This window comes from Rhipicephalus microplus, chromosome 10 (genome assembly GCF_043290135.1).
Source record: "Rhipicephalus microplus isolate Deutch F79 chromosome 10, USDA_Rmic, whole genome shotgun sequence".
Lineage (NCBI taxonomy): Eukaryota > Metazoa > Arthropoda > Arachnida > Ixodida > Ixodidae > Rhipicephalus > Rhipicephalus microplus.
This window is the reverse complement of record NC_134709.1, coordinates 69,152,190-69,180,055: the sequence shown is the minus strand read 5'-3', so window position 1 is coordinate 69,180,055 and position 27,866 is coordinate 69,152,190. Positions and strand designations below refer to the sequence as shown.

Here is a 27,866-nt window from a genome sequence, read left to right as displayed (position 1 = left end):
TTGACATTTCGAATGGCACTACACCAAATGACAAAAACATCTAGAAAATGTCTCAGCTTCCTCTTGCAAGAGTTCTTTTAGATGACAACTAGCGGTACGCAAAAATTGAAAACGTCTAAACTTGGTCTTGCGCGACTTCTTTTAGATGACAACTAGCAAAGCGGGAAAAAATGACAACACCTAGAAAACGTCTAAACTTAATTTAAACTGGAATATACATAAACTTAAGACCAGGGATACTGCTGGCACCTTATCGACATCGAGATCTATTTTGTTATTACTGCAGGGTCCCAGTCTGAAGCAGCAAGCAAGCGCATACACACACAAAAAAAAAATACTGCCGACAGCCAGGATAGTCACATCGTGTAATTTAAAGCCTCGGTTAAAACGCATAACTAATTTCGCTTGATCCGTCTAACGTGCACGAAGCGGCCACAGTTCCATGGCCACACGAAGGTGTCCGAGAAAAGGTGCCGCGTAGTTGCAGCACTACGGCGTTATGGGAACATTAAAATTAAGCGCGGCGCCTTGGCAGTCGGCCTCAACTCGTGCAGAAGCAGCTTAGTCAGCATGCACTGGCGATGGAGCTGCTCGACGCCTTCAGAGCACTGAGTGCATAAGGTGTGGCGCTCGCCAGACAGCCGCCGCGTGTCCGCTGCGTCCGGCCTGCATGGGCGTCCCTTCGGACCACTGCTCGGACTCGAGGTCGAAGACCTCCACCGAGGAGAGGAAGTCGCTGCCATCGTAGCCACCTGTGGACGCGAGAACGGTGGTCATCGTGCTATCACCATTCTAAAGGAGGTAGTCTCACGACGTCACACGCAAGGGGCGCTAGGGCAGCAGTCGCCATTCTTGTGGTCTCGCACGTTAAATCATCGTTGGTACAAAATCAGAGTTCTCGGCAGCACTTTTCATTTTTCTAACAAAACGGGTTAGGGAGCTCCAGCGTCGCTAAAGATCAGGCTATCATATACCGGATCACGATCACAGCTATGGCAGCGAATAGTCACTTTATATTCTACCTAAGACAGCATATACAGTTACTGTATGATTGATTGATTGATTGATTGATTGATTGATTGATTGATTGATTGATTGATTGATTGATTGATTGATTGATTGACGGACGGACGGATGGATGGATGGATGGATGGATGGATGGATGGATGGATGGATGGATGGATGGATGGATGGATGGATGGATGGATGGATGGATGGATGGATGGATGGATATGGCTGTACCTTATAGATTGGGCGGTGGCTAGCGCCACCAAGTCATAATACATAATGAACCAAAAACTAGATTTATTTTTCCCTTAGTGAGGTTGAGGATTCGTACTTTGCAGTGAAGGGATTAATTTTCGCTCGTGCCTTGACTTTAGCCACCAATCAGATAACCTCCTTCTAGCTAATTCTACCCGCTTAATGTCTATTTTGCACTCCCTGTCCCCAAACCCCAGTGGTTTGAAAAACTCTGCGCCATCATCCTGAACTATATATGGTGAAGCCCTTTACAGAACATTATCAAGTGTTCGGCAGTTTCTTCTTCCTCACCACACGCACTACATACCGTGTCTACCCCTTTGTATTTGGCCCGCTATGTCTTGGTTCGCAATACTCCTGTCCTGGCCTCAAACAGTAGATAACTACCCCGAGTATTATCATAGATCCTTTCCTTGGCAATTTCCTGCTTAAAAGTTCGATAGATCTCTAGTGCGGACTTCTTAATCATGCCAATTCTCCACATATCGGTCTCAGCTTCCTGCACCTTCTTCTTAACCGATAATTTTTTTTGGCTTGGCCCCCTGCTGTTTTCCAAGTATTTACCAGTCAATTTTCTGGTTCGCTTCCTCCATTTTGTATTGACATTCTTCATGTACAACTAGCTGAATACCTTCCTAGCCCAACGCTCCTCCCTCATTTCTCTCAATTGCTTCTCAAATTTCATCTTGCTGTTAGCTTCCCTGCCCTCAAATGATGTCCATCCCATATCACCTTGTACTCCCTGATTTGGTGTATTCTCGTGAGCTCTTAAGGCAAGCCTACCTATTTCACGTTGCTAAATTTCTAATCTTGCTTGAACTTCTGATCTCACGCACAAGACCGCATTGTCGTACGTCAGACCAGGAACCATGACCCCTTTCCATATTCCTCTCACATTATCATGCCTATTGCAATTCCACAGTTCATTGTTTTTCATTACCGCTGCATTCCTGTTACCTTTAGTCGACACGTATATTTCGTGTTCCCTTAGGTACTCGGCCCCATTGCTTATCCATACGCCCAGATATTTGTATTTATATGTTATCTCTAGCGTGACCTCCTGTATTCTAAGCTCACTACCTTCATTGTCATTAAAAATCATGACTGCTGATTTTTCCTTACTGAGTCTGAAATCTAAATCTCCCTCATTACCACAGATGTCCACCATTCTCTGCAAATCTTCCTTGTTGTCGACCATTAGCACTATATCACCTGCGTACATCAATGCTGGTAGTGCCTGTTCAATGAGTTTTCCTTGTTTGACGAAAGAGAGGTTGAAGCCCAGTCTACTTCCCTCTAATTTGGCCTCTAATTCTTGTAGGTACATCATGAATAATAAGGATGACAGGGGACACCCCTGCCTAAGCCCCCGTTTTACCTCTGCAGGCTTGGATACCCGTTTTTCCCACTTTATAATTACCTTGTTACCTTTATAGATATCCTTTAAAATATTAGTGACTACATCTTCCACGCCTAGTCTGTCCAGTGTTCCCCACAATTCCTCTTGAACCACGCTATCGTACGCTCCCTTGATATCCAAAAATGCTAGCCACAGGGACCTGTGTTCTTTTTCTGCTATTTCGATGCACTGCGTCAGTGAGAACAGATTGTCTTCCAACCTCCTGTGTTTCCGAAATCCATTCTGCAGCTTCCCCAGCACCCCCTCATCCTCTATCCATGCCTGCCGTCTTTCCTTTATAATCTGCATCGCCAGCCTGTAGACCACTCATGTCACTGTTATAGGACGGTAGTTGTTTATGTCAGCTTTGTCCCCCTTTCCTTTATAGATCATGCTCATCCTGCTAAGTTTCCATCCATCGGGCACTTCTCCATCGATTATTATTTTGCTCACTGCCTCTCTCAAAGCCTGCTTAGACTTCGGACCTAATGTCTGTATCAGCATAATTAGAATGCCATCTGGGCCTGTTGATGTACCACTAGGAACCCTTTTCTCAGCCCTTTCATTTCATTTCATTTCATTTATTTATACTGTTAGCCCAGAAGTGGGCCGTTACAGGGTGGAAGTACAAACAATTATTTGCAAAAAAGAAGTACCGTACAGGTCTCGAGATAATTTCTCGGTATTATTGTGACCAGCAACTCGAAGTTATACATAACATACATAAATGGAACACACATGCGATGCAATACATACGCGCAGAACAGCACATGACGCATTTGAGGCGGCACTTTTGCACCGCGCTGAAGATTTGAAAGACAACTACTGCAGAATCATGCAACCAACAAAAAGTACACACACACGCCAAAAAAAAAAAAACATATGTCACTGTTATTCGGAAAATAAACGTTTTAGATTCTGTTCAAATGATGTAAGCGAGGAACAACCAATTATAGACTCTGGCAGCATATTCCAATCTCCAATAGCACGTGGAAAGTAACTGAACTTAAAGCAATCGTTACGTGGGACTAGGGGTGGTATATACATATTATGGCGATGTCTGGAGTGTTCTTGTGTGTTGACCTGGAAGTAATCTGAATAGTTTAGTTTAAAATGATTATGAATTAACTGGAAGAGGAATTTCAGACGCTCAATCCTCGTCCTAAGTTCAGGACTATCCAGTCCAGCTTTTTTACAGAGTTCAGTAGGAGAATGATGTCGGCGATATTTATTAAAAATAAATCTCGCACCAAGTCGCTGTATTTTTGTTATTTTATTGCAGTTTGTCTTTGTGTAAGGGTCCCAGACAATTTTAGAATATTCGATAATAGGTCTGACAAGAGTTTTGTAAGCAAGACACTTTATATCAGATGGGGCGGTATAAAGGTTACGTCTAAGGCTATACAATGCCTTGGTAGCCCTGGAGCATACATTATCAATATGAGTGTTCCACCGGAGGTCGGGCGGGAACCATAACCCAAGATATTTATAGTTTTGTACACGCTTGAGGAAAGCATTGCCAATCTGGTAGTTGTAATCTAGAGGTGCTTTCTTTCTAGTTATAGTCATAAAGACTGTTTTTTCTGTGTTCAAACTCATTTGCCATTCTTCGCACCAATCCCACTCTTGTTGTGAAAGTGGAGCCAATGCGCCACTTGTTTCATCCTTGTCTATTGTGGTGCATAAAGCACTTCTTTGTTGAAATTTTTCTGTCACCCTTGTTCTTATATATTCAATAGCTTCGTCCCCTTCTAGCTTAGCACCTTGAGCTGTAGTTATAAACCTGTGCTCTAGGCTCGTCTCATTTCTTAGGGAGTTTAGATGGTTCCAAAATTTCGCAGCTGCCTTTCTATCTTTTTTATGTACTTCTGCCAGCCACTAAGCTCCCTTTCTTCTAATCTTTTCATTGATCAGAAGGGATGCATCGCTTCTACAGCTTAGAATTATTTCCCATTTTCTTTCAACATCATCTGTCGGATCACCCCGCTGCTTAGCATGTCTGTGTTCCCTAGAGGCTTCCTGACGTTTTGCTATGGCTCTCTTAACTTCTTCATCCCACCAACTTTTGGGTTGGTGTCTTCTTTTCCGGGGTAACTTGTCACGTGCCTTAGCAAGCTTTAGCTCAAACAGTATAAAGAGATTCGTGCATGTCCACACTTTTTTATTATCCTTAGTGATTACCTTCTCAATTTGTTTAGTGGCTATTTCAATTTGCCTTTCTGAATAAAAATTTTCCTGTAGTTGCTCATCTTGTCTCCTTCCCACTTTCACTGCTCTTCCAAAACTTAGCTTGATACGTTTGTGATCACTACATAGACTTCTCGAGCCACTTTCACCTATGTGCCTTCCCCTGAGCTTATCATACATCCTATGTGACATCAGTGCGTAATCTATCGTCGACTGCAGCCTTCCTACCTCCCATGTTATTTGCCCTTCACACTTCTCGGTACTGTAGCAAATAATCAAATCAAGCCTTTCACACATATCCATGATCATTTTGCCTGTCGGTTCGGTATACCCATCTATATCTTCTACGTGCGCATTCATATCTCCTAGTATAATTATGTCACACTCTCCTCCTAACTCCTGAATGTCATTTGATATACACTCTACCATTGCCTGGTTTTCCTCTCTGGCCTTTGCTCCCGTCCACAAGTACACGAAACCAATGAGTGTGATTTGCCCTGCTACTTTCCGTTTTTCGCCATAAATGTTCCTTGCACTCCTGCTTGACCCTTTGCCAGTCTGTACTTTTATGAATGCCCCAATACCACCCCCCTTTCTGCTGCCTCCTGTTCTATTACAATATTCTCACACGTAGTCCGCATTGTTAGGAGGTTGTTCCATGTCCCTGAGATGTGTTTCTACAAAACCGTATACCATCGGCCTCTCCTCCCTTAGCTGTTCTTCCCTCTCTTCCCACTTCAGCCTGTTCCTACCACCCTGCATGTTAATATACCCTATGTCTGATTAGGCTCGGCACTCGTGGCTATGACTATTTCTGCCCCGGACTCTACCTATCTTACATACTGGTGCCACTTTGGAATCGTATCTGTCCATACCACCTGTCAAAGAGTCTCCCTGGTTGTTTTCCTCGTTACTAGCTATCCTGCACCCTGACAGCGCACGCAAGGGCACCGCCTGGTGAGAGCAGCTTAGTAAATACCACCTATGCGCACGCATTGTAGCCGTACAGTGCTCACAAAATGAAAAGCGACATCAAAACTCACTACGTACAGGTATATAGCTCCCCGTCGTCAAGAAGAAAAGCGAACTACAAAATGGAACCACATTGGGCTATATAGTTGATGTTGTATGATCGAAAGTGAACGACAGCGCGTACGATAAGGACACAAAGAATGATAGCGCTTGTGATTCAGCGCTCGCGTTACAGTTGTATCGGTGTCCATTCAGTACTCGCTCTCTTTCACTTTAGATCATAGTGAAAAGAACGTAAACGTCTTTCTTCAATCACTTCCCCTCTGGTCACGTGTGACCAGCGTGACACATGCTACTGCTTTACTACTAGTAGGACTACAACGACAAAGGATAGACTGATCCAGCTTATAAATAAAAAAAGTGTCCTACGACTCTCATTGCACATGTATGAGTCAAATATGTAGAACTCCCTTCAGAGAGGAACGTGAACTTTTTAGGAAAATGATGGGACGCCTTGACATCCTAAAGAGAGGCAATGCACTACTCTCCCTAAGAGAGTCAATGTGACTCTCTAAAGAGAGTTCTCCGCACGCAACTCTCACGTGTAAAAAGTCAAAGTTCTTAGAGTGTTTGGCTGCTCCCCAGATAAACCTCGTGATGCACAGGATGGTGCTTACCGACAGTGTCGCATGTCCAGAAAGATCACGAGCAAGGAACATACATCGTGCGATGTCGGCTACTTCTGTTCTTTTAAAAGCGTTTATTCGTTATTATATCCAAATTGAAGTAATACTTTCTAATCAAATTAAACAGAATATCTAGTTTCTAAGCGCAACTCTAGCGTAATACCAGCTCCCAGCTCTTGCTCTCTATCTTTCGAGCTCTTTCAAACTCCCCTGTCTTTTTACCCAGTGCAGGGTAGCACACCAGTCTTCCTAGATGGGTTAACATCTCCACGTTTCTTCCCTCTTCTGTCTCTTTCATCCTTCCAGCCATTTCCTGCTATGCTGGTTACAACATGAAAGAAGGTCATGTACTCTATTTGCGATAATGCGTAAAGCTACATCTTTTTTTTTCTCCATCCTTCATTTCCCATCGTGTAAAGAAAAAACCTCCCACGAATTGCGCATGAAAACTGTCTAGTATATTTATATTTTATTCGTGGGTAATTTTCACTAAAATAACGCAGTCATGGTCGAGCAACCGCATTTATACTTCACTGCATGTGGATGACTTCCCACAAATCCTTCTACACAAGTAAAGGTATAATAGACGATCGGATATTCCTTCATTTCCATTTCAAGGCTCCGCGTAAATAAGAATTTGCGCCACGACAGAGGCAACCTGCAGCACTGTAGAAATCTCGGGGAGGGGGTGGGACACCGGGCTCTTGCAAGTACCCCTCCCCTCATCCTGCTCCTAGATTGAACACAATGCGGTCAGGACAAAGGTGGCCATTGGTGGCTACTTTACGCCAAATTGCCTTCTTTCCCACTTGCCGACTAAAGTTTTTTGTTGGCGCCATGGCGATTCACTGGCTACGCTTCATTTTCCGGTTTTACTATTTCAAAACGGCTTTATTTATTCATCAGATGTAAAGACTCGGTTCATTCTACCGCTCCTCTTCTCTTTGGCAACAAACTTGGCTATAATATTAAATGACATGAATACGGTACGAGTTATTTTTCAATTCCACCCCACGACAACCCTGGCCAGGACAACCTTACGCCTCTGCTCACCGAGTGCGTATATCTTTCCTCCCAGGTGTGCGAGAGCGAGGGCGCTGCGTGGCTCCTTCATGGCGGCCACCACGTCCCACTGGTCACGCTCGACGTCGTAGCGCTCGGCCGAGGTCAGCTGGCTGCTGCCGTCGTAGCCGCCCACCACGTAGATCCAGCGCTCCACGGCTACGACGCCTGAGAGTGAACCGAGCGACCCCGTAGTCGGTCCGTAAAGTACGAACGTATGGTATAACGAGCACAGGCGTTGATTGGCTCTGCTATTTCAGTGCTGTAAGCGGCACATGTACTACGCTCATATTGACCCACGCGTCTCGTTCACACCGAAGGCGGGGCGGCCAAAGCGGCGAGGCGGCAACGCAGAAAGCGGGAAAAACCTCCTCTCCAGGCGGCGAAAGCGGGAGAAAAACCAGCCGGCAAGGCCGATCGCTCTCGGAGCAATTTTTTGCCGCCTGCCGAGGCTCGCCGCTTTGCCGCAGCCAATCAGAACGCCACGCAGCGGAGGCGCGATGGTGGCGCGGGTGTACGTTCGGGAGAAGCACTGACACGTCATAGCGGCACGTGCACAAAATCGCGAGATGCCTGCCTCTTCTGCCGCGCGGCCAGAAGAAGGAGGCATGTGGTCTGAACAGGTTCACGCATCGCCACTTCGGAAATCGCGCCCACAAAGCCTGTCTGGAATGATAAGCGCGAACTGTGCATCATTGTTCATGGAGGTTCACGGTTATTGTAGATCATTTTGTTACGATTACGCCCACCTCGTGAACATTAGATACTTCTGGAACCTAGGTTGCTGCTAGCGATATTTCTAAAATATTCGATGGCAAGTATATGATTGCCGACACGCTTCGCCGCTTGTTAGTTCATCAAAGGCCGACGCTCTGCTTGCCGCTATCAATGCCAGTATCCTGCTGTAATCCGACTTTTCTTTTATGTGGCCACAAGTTCAGCTCAAATAAACAGTTCGACCTCTGATCTGCTGGCTTCGTTCATGTCACGACCCCATGACATCTGGTGAAGGTGCTGGGTAACAATCTGCGAGAGGTGTACAATTCCACGCGCGTTTCTTGATTGATAAGGGGGGTTTAACGTCCCAAAACCATCATATGATTATGAGGGACAACATAGTGGAGGACTCCGGAAATTTCGACCTTCTGGAGTTCTTCAACGTGTGCCCAAACCTCAGCACACGGGCCTACAGCATTTTCGCCTCCATCAAAAATTCAACCGACGCAGCCGGGATTTGATCCCGTGACCTGCGGCTCAGCAGCCGAGTATCTTAGCCACTAAAACATTTGCGGCAGGGCCACACGCGTTTCTTCTTTGCACTTATGTTTCACCAGATGTAATGGGTCGTGACGTGTACTTGACGCGGCCGGTAAGGTTCCTACCAATCAAGATGGGGGACATATCATTATTGAAGCTGGCTGACCAATGGAAAAAGGCAGTTATGCGATCGAAAGGGAGGTTTTGTAAGTGCAGTCCGTCGCCTCCTCCTTATCGTTTCGTGGTTATGGCGCGTTTAGTTCCCGCAAATTATTATTAAAATCGAAAATTTGTCATTCACATATCAGCAAAAATTGTGAAGCTCTCTCTTTCAGCCTCACTGATTCAATATATTTGGCGTTTAGGACTCACCTAGACTCACGTTGATGAAAGTTTTCTTCAATCGGACTACAACTTACCAAAATATTTCACACCTGGACTGACTCACACTAAAGGATCAGCCTGAGCCCGAGTGAGTCGATTCATGAGTGACTTAGCCGACCTATAAGGCGTAAATTATCCAGCCGTACGTGTTGTCGGGGCCATGGACGTGACACACATGTGGTGTACATTGACAACCATTGAATCTGCACGCACCAGCCCCGCTGCGGCAGGTGTTCATGGGCGCCACGTCGACCCACTGGTCCCTGTCCGGGTCGTAGCACTCGACCGAGCTGAGCCTCGCCTGTCCGTTGTATCCCCCCAGGGCGAAGAGCAGCCGACGCTGGACGGCCACGCCGACGCCGATGCGCGCGCGAGCCATTGACGCCACGTACGACCACTTGTCCTCGGCCGGGTCGTATCTGCGCATGCGCACGTGACGTCATAGACGCTTCAAGATGACGGCTTTTATGACGTAATAACAGCGTATATAGTCATGTTGCGGTTAAGCTGCTTCAGTGTGATAACGTTGCCTTGTGGTTATATAAAAGGTGGTGGCTATACTACAATCTGAAATCTTAACGATAAGTAGTGATACGGCATTGCTGAAAGACTTGCAAAACATCGAAATTTGGCTGATTAAGGTAAGGCCTCAAGCTTTGCTATTTCACTGGTGCGCACGCAGAAAAGATGGTTAGCTTTTTTTATAGTGGCTACAGTTGCAACCATATAACGCAGCATAGTTGAGACAAATGGTTAACACGGTAATAAATGACACGTAAATAATTTTGTGCTTGTAGTTGATTGTCTCGTACCCTCTCCGCACTACTTGCCGCGAACGATTGTTTGTGGCACGAGGAAATGTTTGTACGACGTGAGCACAATTAAGTGGCAACAGCAAAGCGCTATCAACGTAGATTGCAAGGACACATATTTATTGTTCCCTGACGAATGAGCTTTGCACCGTATGGTCTACTCATATCAGGCCTGCATCGAGCCGGTTTAGAAGGCGAAAAAACTACACTGCGTTTCAGAGCAACCTAGCTGACACACCTGTGAAGGATCAAGTGATTTGGCACCTTCAGGAACGAGGGAAGGAAATTTTTATTTTGCAACGAGAAGGAGAACGCGTCACTTATAGAGGAACCTTAGCGTAGATGTGGTAGAGATGCTAAGTTGTGGATAGGCTGCGTCGCGCATGTGTCTTCGACACAACTAAGTAGATTTGATAGTGTTACTGAAGTATTCTGCAATTCAAAGCCCTAAATCAATCGTGCAATCTTTAATCGGTCATTAAATTTTGTTTGATTGGTGTTATATGCCGTTTGGCGAATGCGAGAAGTATGGCGAAGCGCCACCTGCTCATACGACATGCACCTGCTGCGGCTCGATGGCTATACCTCAACGGCGACACAAGAAAGCCAGAATAGGTGACTAAAAGAATAGCTATTGTACTCTTTCACGCTCGAGTTCATTTTTTTTCTGGACATAACCAGGTGCTGTAATGACGTGCATTCGGCCATCCTGTTACAGGACGGATTCGCACCTCTCAACCGAGTAGTGCTGCGTGGTTCCGCACGACCCTCCGACGGCGTAGAGTAGCCCGTCGAGTACGGCTACACCAACGCGGTTTCGAGGCACCTGCAGGTCGGCGCAGGCACTCCAGGCGTTCGCCACCGGGTCGTAGCAGTCGACCGAGGCGCAGTCGTAGCTCTGCGCGATGCCAAAAACGGGTTCAAGTTGAAATCCTATGACGTCTCATACTCGCGTCCGTTTCTCGGTCCGTGCCTTGGAACGGTGCCAGCTGTGCCCTCTACCCCGTGCACTCTCTCAGCAAGCCCATGACGTCACAGTGTCCACAGAAATGAAAAACAAAAAACAAGAAAAAATAAAGAAAAAAAGACATGGCACAGCCAGTCCAAAGGCCACAGGTTTTCGCCGAACACGCTTTGAAGTTTACAGTCTCCAAGTTTTTTTCTCATGCCACTTGGGTTCGTCGATATATGAAAGTGCTTTATGGTTAAACAATCGTTCTCTTCTGTGAAATTCGCATAGTCAAACAGCAAAAGTGCCCCGCCGCGGTGATCTAGTGGCTAAGGTACTCGGCTGCTGACCCGCAGGTCGCGGGTTCAAATCCCGGCTGCGGCGGCTGCATTTTTGATGGAGGCGGAAATGTTGTAGGCCCGTGTACTCAGATTTGGGTGCACGTTAAAGAACCCCAGGTGGTCGAAATTTCCGGAGCCCTCCACTACGGCGTCTCTCATAATCATATGGTAGTTTTGGGACGTTAAACCCCACAAATCTAAACAGCAAAAGTCATCTATATACAAAGCTATTGTAGTAATATGGCATTTTTTGATTTTAAATCACTCAATAAACTAATAAATTGAGATCACTAAATGAATTAATCAATCTCTCAATTAGTAGAATTTACATGACAACAATGATCATAGACACCGTGGCATAGTTGGGCAGAATGGCAGTATAGCAACACACCGTTATCGCGATATTGCCTTAGAGAGAAGATACTTCTGTGTATCTGTATTTCTGTTTGAAAAATGCATTTGTATCTCTGTAGTGAGACACTTTCACAATGCATGTATAGATATTATCGCGATACGGCGCAGGGAAAGGTTATCATCGTTACTTTTTTTTTTTGTCGGTAATAAGTTGGTCTGTTAAAGGCCAACTCCGGCAATTTTTCGACCTTGTTAAGGTTATGGTGTTTCTACGTTCCTGAGACACTCCTGTGACGAGCCCAATTGCTGAAATGCTCAGGAAATTTGAAAATAATTTTTAATAAGCAAAAATATGCAATACCGAAACCAAAACCCAACCGAGCGCCCTGTCTGCGTATGACGTACTATTTGGTATCCGGAGGCCGTATGCAGGTTCCGCCAGCACGGGGTATGAAAGCTGTGAAATCCAGTCCCGCGAAGCACTGGCCAAACACCACAGAGGAAGGAAGAAAACATTCCCGTGCTATATCCGTGCCAAACACCGTCGCCTTGTGGAAAGCACAATAAACGCGGACAAAGTAGCGATGCCATCGGCTGCGTCACTTCCGTTGACATGCCAAACATGGCGTCACACAGCCAGTGTTGCCAATAATTCTGGCAAGTGAGGTGAGCTTTCCGAGGCAATCTTTAAAATTCATTTGCAAACGACCAGTGCATCTCTCAAATCTGTGATTTGGCATAAATGACTAAAATGTCCAAAAGAACATACCCAGCGAATTTCATTCATATTCAGTGACCTCGAAAAATCGCTGGAGTTGGCCTTTAACAAGGGGAAATGAATACTTTTTTCCGTGCTACAAGCAAATGCGTGTCGGTGACACAGGAACGGTGGCGATGCGCCCGACGCCTCTGACGGAAAAATTGTGGAAGCAGTATTATCATCCTCTACAGTATTGTAGTACTGTCAGCAGTATTGTCATTCTCAATTCACTGTTCGTTAGTGATTTAAGCAATGTGTTTACTTACAAGTATCGGTGAACTATAACGATTACCGCAGTATTATGCTCCATCTAATAAATGTTCCGCGGAGCATCGGCGTCCCTAAAATGGGAAATTAGTCTAGTATTGGTATTCTACCATCTGTATTCTAGTATCTGTTCCGTGATACTTTTTTCGTGTTTGTGCTAACGTATTTCAGAAATGCACCGTAAGGTTAAACAGAAACGTATCTCGGTATCTGTATTTTAAGCGTTCAACACAAGTAATCCGATATTTGTATACTGAAATACTTTTCCCAGTATTACTGCCCAGCCCTGTATCGTGGCGCATGGGCTGAAAGCACGGACACTCGTCAAACAGTCATGAGTCATTTGCGTGTATACAGAGCACGTCAATCATACGATGAAGAGCACGTGAAAGACGTGCGCATGGTTCACGCACATACAAACGCAGTCACGAACATATATAAAGAGCCCCCCCCCCCCCTCAGAAAAAAAGAAGTTCGGGGTACACTACTAATGCCGATAACAGTGCACAGAGCAAGCTCCACAGCCATCACTCCTATGGTCCCTGGCCGTATACCTTGTCCTGGCTGTTGTTTCTGCCACCGACAGCGTACAGCTTTCCGCCCAGGAAGGCGGCCCCTAGGCCTGAGCGCGGACACCCGAGCTCGGCGAGCCGGAACCACTGCTGTGGCGGGCACAGGCACTCGAGCGCGCCCAGCGAGTGCTGCTGGTAGCCGCCCACGCAGTACACCACCTGCGCTACCTGGGGACGCCGCTGGGAAACCGTGTACTGGCGTCGGCCTGTCAGGTCCTGCGTTGTCACACAGAAGCACGTTGATTAAGGCCTGACCACACACATGCGTTGCAGCGTGTCAGCGCGTGGCTTTGTGACGTGGGGCCGCACCCTCTCTCTATGGAAAGAGAGAGAGAGAGAGCACGTGGCTAGGAGAAGTTTCGCGCCCTCACTCTCCATGAGGAGAGGGCGTGGTGGCGCGTCAAAAAGCCACGCGCTGACATGCTGCAACAGGTATGTGTGGTCAGGTTTTAGGGGCGAAGCCCCTTATGGTTTAGGGCAGTTCAACTCTCCGGCGTAGCCCGCAACGCATAGCCACAGACAGACAGACAGACAGACAGACAGACAGACAGACAGACAGACAGACAGACAGACAGACAGACAGACAGACAGACAGACAGACAGACAGACAGACAGACAGACAAATGGATGGACGGACGGATGGACGGACGCGTCTCCCCAGCCATGATCACTCACTTCGTAGACATGCCGTAAATTTTACATCATGCGCACACGTGGCATGCAATTTAGGTGCTCTCATGCAAATTGCAACAAGAGACGCCAGCAGCAATGGGGATATGCATAAATAATGATGTAGGCGCGGAGTTAGGGATATGTAGCCCCGATCTCTGTGTCGCGTGTCCCGCCACGGCGACAGCTCAGACATTGTCTGCACTGCACGAAATTTCGCTACTTAGAGATGACCACTCGCAACTCAATGAAGTCAATGCAGAAGCAAACCATATATATAACTTTTATCGAGTCTTTCTGCTTTTATCAGGAAACAGTTCATTCAGTTTTCTCTGTTATCTGACAGCCACATTACCAGGATGGTCTGCGAAAATTTCTTCCCCTTCCTACTTTATTGTTCCAACGGGTGGCCAGTCAATATTCTTCAAATCACATGCCCGAAAAACAATACGAAAACTTCTTGCTTCAAAGGTATTACAAGAGTGGTGGCACCAGTGAGGCTGTATCTGCCGCTAAACCATACCCAGGAATTCGGGATATTGCTTTTACTTCACCTTTGTTCACACCACTTGGCGAACGGACCTTTGAAAAATGGCGTGATGACGCATGCCACGGGACAGACAAAACGGCAATACATTAAAAAAGCAGCACAATGTCGACTACTACGGGGCAAGTGAACGCTTGTGTTGTGAATTCTTCCCTGTGTTTCCATCTTAAGTGCGCGCTGTCCGCCAACAGCGCATAGTAGTACATAGTACAGAGGGGTGGACGTGTGAGAGGAGGCACCTGAATGATTCGGTGCAAGTAGTCGCAGCACTGGGGCATGCTCCGCACCAGGTCGCAGGTCTGCAGCTGGTGCATGAGGAAGCGCGGCGTGAGGAAGTGGCAGCGCACAGCGTACAGCACGTCGGCCATCTTGGCGCGCCGCCGGTTCTCGTCGTGCTTGACCCAACGCAGAACTGCGTTGAACACCTCCGACTCGCAGCGCACGTTCAGTTCGTCGCGACGCACGAGGGCCACCAGCTGGCTCGCCGTCAAGCCCAAGAACTCCTCTCCCTCGGAAACCTGTGGGTGATTAGATTAGTTAGACATAGTTTTCTCCGATTTTCTTGTGATTAGATTAGATAGATAGATTGTCCTGTGTATTTTTTAGTCCCTCCTTATCCCTTTCCTTCCTTATGAAGAGCATGCTGAGGTGTCCCACTTTGCTGGAGACAGTCGTGGGGTTCATCTTTTCCTTGCTTTTCTCTTATACAGAAAGGCGATGTTTCGGGAGGGTTGCTTCACGTCGAAATCCTTAAAGGGGCTCTGAAGCACTTTTTCAGGTAACCATGGAAGGAATTCACTGGAAGAGCTTATTTCCTCACGAATTCAACGCGGCAAAAATTTCAAGAATCCGTCCAGTGCGAGTGGAGTTACAAATGTTTGTCGCATGCTGCAATTGCATTCTCTCTTCGCTAGTCCCAACGAAAGCGCTGGAAGCTAAGCAGGGAGAGATGGAAGGGGCAAACAAAACGCGTCACCCGTTCCTCGTGACTTTGAGCACCTTTTTTTTTTTTCTTTGAATGCGCAGCTTTCTCAGTGTGCTCGCGCGCGCACGCGAGGACAAGTAGCGACCTCCCGCGGCGATCTCTGTAACGCGCCAACGCTCCACGTTCAAATCAGCCAATGGCTAATAGATGGGCTTGGCACGTGGGATTTTCGGGCATATTCCGTGATTTGTCGAGAGAAGAGAAAGCAATTTTCAGCTGACTGATAATTTATTGTGAATTCCAGGCCGTGTGTTGCTCTACAATATTTGGCTCGCGCGTTGTCGCAAGCCTCTGCTACCGATCAGCAGCGTTTTCTGAGCGTGCTCAAAAAGTGTTTCAGGGCCCATTTAATTATGCACTGTTTCAAAAACAAAGATGATGACATAGAGACTAACAAAAGTAGAAGAGACAATGCGCCTTGTCTATTCTACTTTTGTCCGTCTCTACATCTTCTTCATTACTTCTTTAATGGCGCATAATTAAGAGCTCTCTTAGAGCCACTACGCCCCCCCCCCCCTTCAGAAGTAGACCACAAAAGACTTGAGTTTGAGTTTATTCAACCACGTGACAAGTACACGAAAATACACTGTATACGTGGTTGGGTGCGAAGGGAAAAAAGCTGCATTTCACAGCTTGACTGGCCCCTTCACCCAGAAAAAAAAATCTAAACTACAAATTTACAAAAAGTTACAAAAATTACAGGCAGCGGAAAGCGACAATACAAAAAGAAACACGCACGTGGCCCTTGACAGCAAATAATAGAATCACACCTCTAAAATACATACAAAAATATTCATGACAAAGCAACGCATGAAAGAATAAAAACTGAATAACCGTTAGAGAAATCACCCAACATTCATTTACAACCAAATCAGGACATCCGATTTAACATTTCAGTTTTAGACAATATACGCAGATTATCAGTTGCTAATTTCCATTTGTTCATCACACTTGGAAGGCGGTAACGTAGTGTTTCGAATCCATAGTTTGTGCGAGGACAAGGTACGTGCCAAGTCTCCACCGAGTAACGCGACTGGCAGGATTTGGTTGCAAGGTGGCCAAGGTGCGTAAAAAGATACTTCCTCTGCGTATTTCTTATTTAAAAGCTGACAGAAGCTGGTATTCGTAATAACAGGTAATTCTTAAAATTCTATATTTTGCAAATATTGAAGCAGTGTGTGTGTTATAGGATACACCTTCAATGCACCACAAGGCCTTTTTTTGTAACACGACCAGGTTCTTTAGAGATGCTTTAGAGCCTGTAGACCAGACCAGATGACAATACTGAAAATGTGAAGAAAAAAGAGCATTGTACACTAATATTTTTTGTTTCACAGGTAGTATGTTCTGGCATCATCGCAACACACCTAGAACTTTACAAAGTTTGTGACTAATGTGTTCTGCATGGTAATTCCATGCCATGTGTTCGTGAAAATGAACACCGAGAGTTTTAACTGTTTGACAAAGTTTAATTTCAACGTTATTAAGTATTCGTTTGTGAGACGTTTCAAATGACCTGGCTTTCGCACGGAACAGTACAGCCTTGCTTTTAGAGCAATTAATGTGTAGAGAATTTGCCACAGTCCAGGCATATATTTTATTTGGTACTTCATTAGCCGAAACAATGAGATCATCAGCCGTTTCACCAGCAAAAAAATATACTAGTATCGTCCACGTAGATTATATATTCTACAGAGCTGTCAATACGTACAATATCGTTGATAAAAATATTAAATAGCAGGGGTCCCAAAATGCTACCTTGAGGTATGCCATTCTTAACGTTCATGGATGATGATAGCTCTCGATTGATTGATACACATTGTTTCCTATTAGATAAGTAGCTTCTTATTAAAGCTAAAATGGTACCGCGAACCCAGTGAAGTTTTTCTAGCAAAATATCATGGTTTATTCTATCGAAAGCTTTCCAGAAATCTAGAAATATTCCTAGGGTAAGTTTTTTTTTTGCTTCTCTATTTCTTAAAATCAATTCCTTTTGGTATATTAAGGCACTTTCGGTTGAGAGGCCTGACTGAAAACCGAACTGTGACGGCGTAATAATGTTGTATTTATTAAAGAAATTTGTTAACCAAATGAAAATAAGTTTTTCACACACCTTAGAGAAAATTGGTAAAATCGAAATTGATCTGTAGTTTCCTAAATTGCTTTTGTCCCCACCCTTATATATAACCGTTACTTTAGCGTTTTTTATTCTCTGAGAAAACAGCTCAGTGGTGAACACGAGATTATAAATATGTACTAAGCAGGCGCATATGAGATCTAAAATGTATATTATAGGTTCTAATTTTAAGCCATCTAAGTCCTGGCTTTTACATCCACCATTCATTCATACTCGAAGCAATTTCCAAGCTTGGTCTAGGGAAAGCCTTCTATGACTACGTATGGTCCTTTCTTACAGATCGAAAAGCCGTGATGAAGATTGCAGATATCGAGACCGCAGAAATCGAACTAGAAGCAAGGGGCACGCCACAAGGGGCAGTGATTTCACCAATGCTGTTTAACATTGCCATGATTGGACTGTCAAAGAAATTATCGAGCATTGAAGGATTGAAGCACAGCATCTACGCAGATGACATTACCATCTGGTGCACAGGTGGAAGCGAGGGGCAGATTGAGAGCGCTCTGCAAGAGGCGATTGACACCGTAAAAGACTACCTTCGCCCTTCCGGGCTCAAGTGCTCCTCGAGTAAGTCAGAACTTTTGCTTTATCGGACTGCACGCCGGGGACCAAAGCCCAGGGGATGGAAGCCGTTAAACCAGATAGACATCCACCTCCGTACAAATCAAGGGGATGCCATCCAGAGGGTCGACTCCATCAAAGTCCTGGGAATGCTGATAGAGTCTACCGGCGCCAACAGCAAATCTATAGCCAAGTTAACTCGGAAAACAGACAGTGCGGTGCACCTCATACGCAGAGTGGCCAACAAAAGAAATGGGATCAAGGAAGACAACCTCATCAGGTTGATGCATGCGTTTGTTCTAAGTCACTTCACATACGAGGCAGCAATGCACAACTGGTCAAGAGCAGAGTCTGAGACACTGAATGTGCTCCTCAGGAAAGTTATCAAGAAGGTCCTGGGCCTACCCATACATACCAGCACCGAGCGTCTGCTTGAGCTTGGCATACACAACACGCTCGAAGAAATAGCAGAAGCCCAAGAGAGAGCACAGTTTGCAAGGTTATCTACTACAAGGTCGGGGAGAATGATCCTGCAGGAGCTGGGCCAAAACCCAATAGCAATCAGGCGCAATTACAATGATATCCCTGACAACATCAGGGAGACTATCACGGTATCTCCTATACCGAGAAACATGCATCCAGAACACAACGTCGGAAGAAGAGTAGCGAGGGCCAGGACTATACTTCGTCAAGTCTCAAACGAGGAACGAGGGGTCGTATTTGTTGACGCGGCTTCCTACGCCAATGGGAAAGCGTTTGTGGCAGTGGTAGTCGATGGGGCTGGCCATGTCGTCAACTCAGCGACGGTCAGGACGAAAGACCCAATCATTGCGGAACAAGTGGCCATCGCCTTAGCACTCAAGATGGATAACATTGAAGTGGTCTACAGTGATTCCATGGCAGCACTACGGGCGTTCGCCAAGGGGACGGTCTGTGAACAAACGCTAAAAATACTGCAAGGCAAGAACATAACACATCATCTTCTGAGTTGGTTCCCAGCTCACCTTGGACAAATCAATGATTCCCCTCCCAATCTCAACGAAGCAGCACACGAGGCGGCGCGAGAACTCTCCAACCGCGCCTCCCCGGGGATGCGTTCTAGCGGTGAAGGGGATAACCGGGAAATTCTTACAACATATAACGAGCTCACTAAACATTTCTACCTGTCTAGAAGGATTTTTCCTCCACCTCACAAAAATCTAACCCGGCCCCATACCTTAATATACATTAAGGCTTTTGCAAACGCGGATGTACCCTACTTTGAAAATGTTACACATCATGTACCCTGACCTATATCCAAGTAATCTTTGTCCACATTGTGGGGAAATGGCTTCATTAGAACACATGCTCTGGCAGTGCACCAAATTCGCTCATTTATCGCACATCACCTCTGCCAGATGGGAGGCGGCAATCCGCAGCTCATCCTTGGCAGATCAGCTCTGGGCTGTCCACCAAGCCCGCGAGGCGGCTGAGGAGCTTGGCATCTCAGTCCCCACGTGGGAGCTGCCCGCAACACAGTGATCTGTGTTTTGGAGGACCAAATAAAAGTTTATCCAATCCAATCCAATTACTCAATTCAAAATGCTGAAAAACGCTGATGACCTCTTGCGCGTCTGTAGGATTTGAAAACACAGAATTATTTAAAGCAGGAGGCAAATAACCTGACGAATTACAATTATGACTACTGTCAACTAGTAAGGTAAAGTACTCGTTAAATTTGTTTGCTAGTACTGTGCCCTTGTATATTTTATTTTCGATCACCAGCTCACTAATATCATTAGACACTTGTTTGGTAGATATAATAGCATTAAGTTTGTTCCATAATTGCTTAGAATCGGTGACACCGTCAGACATCTTGAAGTAATAATCGCGTTCAGCTTGTTTTTGTAGTTTAGTGAGTTTATTTCTGTATACTTTAAAAGCTTTATATTTATCCGGGTCTCGCTTTATCGGAAACTCTTGATACAACCTATTTTTTTCTTTTATCATATTGATTATTGCGGAAGAAATCCAAGGTTTGCGTGCCCGTTTTGGTCTCTTTAAAGCTTTGTATATATAAGTAAAATGTTTTTTATACACTGAACATAGAGTATCAATAAAACAATCATAAGCAAGATCAGCAGATGAACTAAATAAAGCGTTGTTCCAATTGAGAGTTCTAATTTCCTCTCTAAAAGATGATAGCGTTCGCGGATTAATTTGTTGAAAGTGAACGGCAGGAAGGATTTGACTTCTTACACTGGTGACGTTTTCAATGACTAGATATATGGGCAAATGATCGCTTATCGGGGCACGCAGGATGCCTGCCTGTAACGTACTGTTTGTAATACTTGTGATAAACAAGTCTAATAGAGTAGAAGTGGTATCAGTAATACGTGTTGGAATGGTAATTACGTTTGTTAAGAAAAAAGAAGCAAGAAGGTCTGAAAGTCTCATCTGTTTATGTGTGTCGCTCAACATATCTATGTTAAGATCACCTCCCAGCACTAGTTTGTATTTAAATTGGTTTACAACGGAAAATAGGTTTTCTAAATATTGGATAAATTAATGAAAATTGCCAGTTGGTGGCCTGTAAATTGCAACAAAAATGTAGTTGTGATACTGTAAAGTTAACGCCTCAAGGTCATCGGTGCACAGAGACAGATATTCACGATACTCATACGTTATTTCAGCTTTGACATACAAGGATACACCACCACCAATTCTCTATTTTCTATTTTGGTACACAACATTATATCCGTCAATAGAAAACACGTCTGTTTCACTACGGTACCAAGTTTGAGTCATCATAATAACGGAAAAGAAAAAAAATTGAACTCATCAAGAAACAAAAGAAAGTTTTCTTCTTTCGAACGAGCTGACTGCATATTAATATGAAGGAATGTCATGGGCTGCCTATGACGGCCACTTACATACGAGTTCAATTCAGAAACGCTGGAATACATTGCCATTGTTCACAACAGAAATATAAGTCTGCTATCTAGCTAGAGTATACTTTAGACAGATCCGCCTCAGAAGTTACATTTAAAACAGGTGTCCTGTCTGCTTTCCGCATGAAGATCCTGCCCTGTGACACCCATACATATTTCCATTCTCTTTCACGCCTTGCTTGCCGCGCCTTACTGAGCAGAACCTTCATTTCCATGCACAGGTGTTCATTTATATATACAGGGTTACTTTGACTTCTCTCTTAAATTTGCTCTCGAAGTCAGCGGTGAACTCATTTAACACCTTGAATTGTTGGGTAGATGAGAATTTTCAACTCGGACACGGCACACAACACTTAAGAAGCCACAACGATGGCCGCTGGTCTAGCGACCATGCCACTATTCTAACTCAATAACACGTCGTGCGTAAAGCTTCATTATTTTTTGTGCGCTCATAGATAGATAGATAAACAGATAGATAGATAGATAGATAGATAGATAGATAGATAGATAGATAGATAGATAGATAGATAGATAGATAGATAGATAGATAGATAGATAGATAGATAGATAGATAGATAGATAGATAGATAGATAGATAGATAGATAGATAGATAGATAGATAGATAGATAGATAGATAGACAGACAGACAGACAGACAGACAGACAGACAGACAGACAGACAGACAGATAGATAGATAGATAGATAGATAGATAGATAGATAGATAGATAGATAGATAGATAGATAGATAGATAGATAGATAGATAGATAGATAGATAGATAGATAGATACTCTTATAGCGTATTGCATAGCTTGCACCACACTTACGGCAGCGAAATTCTGGTCGATATAGTCGTTGACCTTGATGTAGAGCTTGGTGCAGCCGTGCTGCAGCGCGAATTCACCGATGCCGATGCAATTGTTCGGGTCGAGCTGCTTTTCGAGGAAGTTGCAGCAGGCCTCGATGATGTGGTTCACCTGCGTAGCCGGAAATCGGCGCTTCAGTATAACTTTCCGCGAGAGGGATCTTGGTATTGGACGGACGGTGCATATGGACGGACGGATCCGAGCAAGAACGAATGGACTCATGGACGCTTCGTTCCACTCATCCTCATTAACTCCATAGATATGCTGTGATTTTTATCGATTGGAACACGAGTGTTGAAGATTGGGCGAGTTGGTTCGTCGTACTTGAACTGGTATAGCGCATTACGGGGAAGAAGAAACGGCCGAGCAGACCGACACAAGAGGACAGAGCGCTAAGAGGATAGCGCTCTGTCCTCTTGTGTCGGTCTGCTCGGCCGTTTCTTCTTCCCCGTAATGCGCTATACCAGTTCAAGTATCGATTGGAAGACGTAAGACCATGCAGATGCCATCGAAATTTCTTACGTCATGGTTCTTGGTGCAGGAATCTCAAGGGGAGTTTCCATCTGTATTTTCTTTTCGCGTGTTTTCTCGCCTACTAAGAACCGCGTCACAGTATAGTGATGGTTTCGGGGTTATAATTGTTATATACTTAAAATTTATAACTATAATTTATAGTTTATAATCGACGGGGTCCCAAAATCATGATATGATTAAGAGAAACGCCATATTGGAGGGCTTGGCTAATTTCGATCACCTGGGCTTTTTTACCATGCACCTAATCTAAGTACACTAGCCTCGATCATTCTCGCCTTCGTCCAAAATGCAGCCACCTCGGCCGGGATACGAACGCGCGACCTACGGGTCATCAGTCGAGCACCATAACCGCACTAGACCATCATGGTGGGCTTCGTCCCTGCCCCATGTGCACTCTACCAACCAGATACAAACACATACCAACTGGTTGAAGTTTACACTCTTGCGCTCTAAACGAGTTCTCAAAGTGGCTCAAAGGAGCACAGTGTGGGCTCCTGAAGCTCACACACCTGGAACATGGTGGCGGCCGGCAGGAGCTGGCACACGTTCCTCTGGTCGATGCATATGGAGCCCGTGTAGGCGAACTTCATGACGCTCGCCATGGTCGAAGGCCCGACGCCCTGTATCTGCACCACAGGCATGGCCGCCTCGCGCAGCCCTCCCGCGAACATGGCGCGGAAGTAGGGCGACATGGCCAGCAGCACGAGACGGTGCGCCGGGAACGACTCCGAGCCGACGCGGATCTCGACGTCGCAGAGGAAGCCCTGGCGACGCATCAGGTCCATCACCTGAGGACGGGGGGGGGGGGGGGGGGGAGAAAAAGCTTGCTGTTTATTTCCGCAAGCACATACGCGTGAGCTTTAGAACACTTGCAAACTCCGTATTGCCCCTCAGCCAAAGGCTGGTTGTGGGGTCATTTGCACACGCACACACGCACACACACGCACACACACACACACACACACACACACACACACACACACACACACGCACGCACACGCACACACACACACACACACACACACACACACACACACACACACACACACACACACACACACACACAAATAACGAATCTTGCACTGAGCCGCTCAAGGTATGTAACAGCGGAACTGGGCGATTCCGAAGACGCGTCAGGCTCGGGTTTTTTTCGCAGCCTAGCAAGTTACGGCAATACTGTACGCAAATACGTTACCGTACCACTCCTCCTTTCCCGGTCGTTGACCTTGTACCAGTGGAGGAAGCTTTTTTAAAAAGTTACTGTCCGGTTGTCACGCCTCATTGTGATCTGGGGATGCACTGTCCCTGTAGAGGAAGGGAGCTACCGCGCTGCCTTGCCGTATTTGCGTACCGTAATTCCGTAACTTGCTAAAAGACCCTATTCTCTCGCACCCGGTGTCATCGGTTCAGCACCGTAACATCCCAGACATTTGTAGGGCGAACTGTTGCCTACTCTATGCTATAGTAGACCAGAGGCGAATAGTGACATTTACCCCATGGATGTAGCACGTATCCGTTGGCGGTGGCGATAGTTTCCTGGTAGGTCATACACACTAATTGCGGACAGCTTGAACAGCTTCGCTGTTAAAACACTCTTGTAGAAGTGTACATTGATGTTTTTTTATGAAAAAATATCGTTCGAATCTTTAACATAAAAAAACATATAATAGGATACGTATGGCTGACCATAGGGGTGTGCAAACGGGGGAGGCAGTGGGGGCCTCCTGGTCATCTAAACGAGGGGGAGGGGTTGCAAAGTCAGTCTCGTAGATTGATATAATAGGGAGGTGGGCACTGCGACGAACCTTTGCCAGCTTTGCCCCCTCCTCCCCCTGAAAGAGAACCCCGAGCAACGCCTATGCATGCGTCCATGGATCTTGTGTTTGTCTTCAGTGCTGACTTTACAAGCAGGCCAGCGTTGTACGTACACGCACCTCAAGGGACTCCTTTGGATATGATTCCACGGAAAGCGTCATGGCGCCGACGCCTTCTGGGGGCAAATCCATCGATTCGCTGCATAGCATGTCCAAGCAGTCGCCTTCACTGCGGTCTCTCAGCAGGGTCATGGCTGGTGCTACTTGGTTCACCGACGGGTAGGACCGAGCTGTCGGTTATATAAACTCGGCCTGCATCGGAATTTCATTGTACGTAAAGTTCGGGAGAGTTACCATGCATGCATGTGAAATAGTTCAGTTTTCATCGTGTAACAACGTAAGTAGAAAAAAAAAGCGTGAGCAGATTGTTCTTGTGGTCATGTCGGTTGATGCAGCGCGCATGAGGAGATGAGGAAGAACAAGAAATACGGTACAGGACGCAGTATCACTGGAAGCAGTATCAACCAAGATGAACGCAGACCAACTCGCTCGAGCTTCCATTCTTATGGTCTAGTGGTGCAAGGCTGAACTAACAGAGCTTGTTGGTGACCGTTGTTATTAACAAGGTTTTAAATCGAGTTGTGGTAATTAGCATGGTCTTAATTAGAAAAGTTCACTCTACTCTTGTTTTTTTTTTCTCTTGCATTTCGCCACTGTAGATCTGTTCTATGCTTTCTCTTTTCTATAGAAGGCAACACCTTGAGGAAAAGGCTGAACAGCGGAGCTTGTTGCAGACTTATGTTATTATGAGGGTGTTAATTAGCGTGGCAATAATTATCACAATCCTAATTAGACATTGTCTCTCTCTGCTTCTTTCTCTTACTTTTTCCCTCAATTTACTTGTTGTGTGCTTTTTCTTTTTCTTTAAAAGGCAATGCCTGGCGGAAACGACTATACATTGTTATAGAATCTTCTTACTAGGCGTGCTGGCCAAAGGCCTTCACCACCATCACCATCGGCCAAACTACGCCTACGGCAGGGCAAAGGCTGCAGTGATTTTTGTTTTCTTCTGTGCGAAGGTTATATTGTGTAACTTCCATATTTTGTATTTTGTTTAATTTTATAAAACCGCCGAAAAGTTGGCCAGTCTCCCACAGTCAGTGCGAATCACATTGACTAGGCGAACAAGAACCTGGTCTGCAGGTACGCAGTTATACAAGTGCCTCCTCCTTCTTCACCCTGCCACGGCCGCTCGATCTTTCGAGGGGGAGTCGAGCAGCCATGACCCCGCTATAGCTGGGTAAATGAGAGGGGGGGGGGCACATACGCGTGCATTAGCTGACACGCCAGAAAATCTTTGAAACACAGGGTAGTCGTCAGGCTCGCTCGGTATTTTATGGGCTAAGACGAAAAATGGCTAATAAATGCGCCGTAGTGGGAATTCAACATAGCCAGAAAGTAGCCTGAAATTTTCGTCGCCAGACAGGGTCGCAAAGTAGCCACCAATGGCAACCCCTCCTTTCATTCCCCCTATAGTTTTACCAGCTTTATTGGAGTGACCCCCCTTCCCCCCTTTAAAATGAGTGACCGGATCCATTCCTGCTCTCTGCATACGTCGGAATAAACGCAGCAGTAATAATATTTGTTGCTGTTTCACTCTTCAAAACCAAGATATGACTATATGAGAAGAGCCGTACAGCTTTGGGCTCCGAAAATTTTGACCATCTGGTGTTCCTTAAGGTGCACCTACCTAAATTACCGCCTCGACCACTTCACTTCCGTTGAAATGCGTCTACCGAGACTGAGATTCGATCCCGCGACCATTCGGGCATCGTTACCACTAGACCACCGGAAATGTGCGATAAACATAGTGATAACTCCATGGGGCAATGGCAATAAGGACTAACGTACGCGTCATTCACAATAAGCGAAGGAGCTAACACCTACCGCTGCGATTTTCAGCACGTAGTCCCGGCAGGCACAGTCCCGAAGTGGTGTTGCCTATCGTTGTGACAGCAAATTTTGCTCCAAGTTGATTGACTTCGTTTCAGAAATAAGCGAAGAATTTTGGGCGCGACTGCATTCCACGGAACCGATTTACACGTGGGCCTCGCGCTGGGATCTTTCGATGATGATGGCGAAGAATTAGGATTATGGTGATCCTGTCACGTGGCATGTATAGACCTTTTTTTTTACTAAATGCTCCTTGATTCCTGCCATATTAATTTCTGAGCTGCGAAAATTGACTTGACCCCCCCCTTCCCCCCCCCCCCCCCCAGAAAGGCGCTGGCGAGGTTGTGCCTTTGGTCTTTGTACTCCCTCGCACAGCCCAGCATAGAGGCGTTTTTTTTTTTTTTGCTCCAGTGAGAAGGTGTGTACACACACTGAATGGTATGTCAAAGTTGATTTTGAAGTTGTTGATATTAATGCGATGAAAATGGATCGTTCGTCTCGTTGCGTTATTGTTCTATTGTGGTGAATAGTTTTCGTGAAAGGTTTTCCAAGAATTGGAAGCTTCCGTAATGGTGAAGTATATAAGTCCTAGTTTACCAAAAATAGCAATAAGATATAAAGTACAAAGAATTAATCGCGGAACTCTCTCTGAAAGAACTCAAGGTTCATTCATGATAGAGCAAATATTCTCTGCGCATCCATGTGACCAGACCCTAGCCACAGGGGTGGGGATGGATTGCCTTGAAAGACCACTTCCCTCTATAAAATTTTTGATAATGCTGGGTGTTCTATAGCAAATAATTTATGAAAATAGGCCTTGTCTAAAATGGTCAAGCTTTTCAGCAGGTGGACCTTTCCCCGAAACAATTCTGGGTTGCGGTCTTGCCTGTGACACAGTCCACGACTGAAGGCTCCCAAAGGAAGAAAGATTATGTGTGATGGAACGATTAAAATCTTCCTGAACTGTGTTACAGAAATGTTTCACTCGTTAGTGCACAAGTAATGAGAGCATTAAAAACACTGGCTCCTCTCTCTCATAATGAGCACAGTGGAAAAAGCGGTAGCTATCTTGGCAAGGTAATCGGGTAAAAGTTACTTCAGGGTTTTCTGGTTTTGAAAGAAGTATTTTGTCAAAAATGTAGGTCCGGTATGTGGGTAATATTAAGAAACCCACAAAGCACTACATTCCATGGTCTTACCAGAAAGGTCCAGACGTCCCACATCCCAAGAGGGTGGTTTTTAAGATGTGCTTTGAACATGCGCACAGAGGTCATTCCCAAAAACATCGCTTGTAGGTTCTGATTGGGAATTCATATCAGCGGTGAAATAAGGTATACCATGTTGAAAATCGGCGATTCCAAACTCTCGAAAACTGCACTCCAACGAAGTGCATGGTTGGCGCACGTGCACAGTTTTATATATACATGCCCATAAAAAAAAAACACATTCAATTTTTTTGTGAAATTTTGAATTCCTAAATAATTGCCCGTCAGAAGATTTGATAAAGGTTGCTTTGGTGAAGGCAGGAATCAGCCATATAAGCAAGCCACCGAAAGATGATTTCCCAGGTTGTCATCCACTTCATTCATAAATGAGGATTTATGG

General features: G+C 45.5%; 1 protein-coding gene across 1 annotated transcript; it reads right to left on the bottom strand.

Annotated features, from left to right (window-relative positions):
- Positions 1–147: 147 nt before the first annotated feature.
- Positions 148–26,430, bottom strand: Keap1 (kelch like ECH associated protein 1). The gene is made up of 10 exons (XM_075875793.1): positions 26,256–26,430; positions 24,429–24,620; positions 23,004–23,282; positions 21,922–22,071; positions 14,721–14,999; positions 13,248–13,481; positions 10,754–10,920; positions 9,424–9,629; positions 7,561–7,737; positions 148–752 (listed from the first exon to the last, which is right to left on the bottom strand). Exons 2-10 carry the CDS (start codon positions 24,558–24,560, stop codon positions 601–603), a joined length of 1,776 nt encoding a protein of 591 aa, XP_075731908.1. The 5' UTR covers positions 24,561–24,620; positions 26,256–26,430; the 3' UTR covers positions 148–600.
- Between the last annotated feature and the right edge of the window lie 1,436 nt (positions 26,431–27,866).

Bases quoted from the DNA above. Each gene is read 5' to 3' on its own strand.
- Keap1 (XM_075875793.1), bottom strand. From the start codon at position 24,560: ATGACCCTGCTGAGAGACCGCAGTGAAGGCGACTGCTTGGACATGCTA. The intron at 22,072-23,003 runs GTGTGTGAGCTT...CCGGCTACGCAG, and splicing joins CGGCCGCCACCATGTTCCAG to GTGAACCACATCATCGAGGC. The intron at 753-7,560 runs GTGAGCAGAGGC...TCGCGTCCACAG, and splicing joins AGGAAAGATATACGCACTCG to GTGGCTACGATGGCAGCGAC.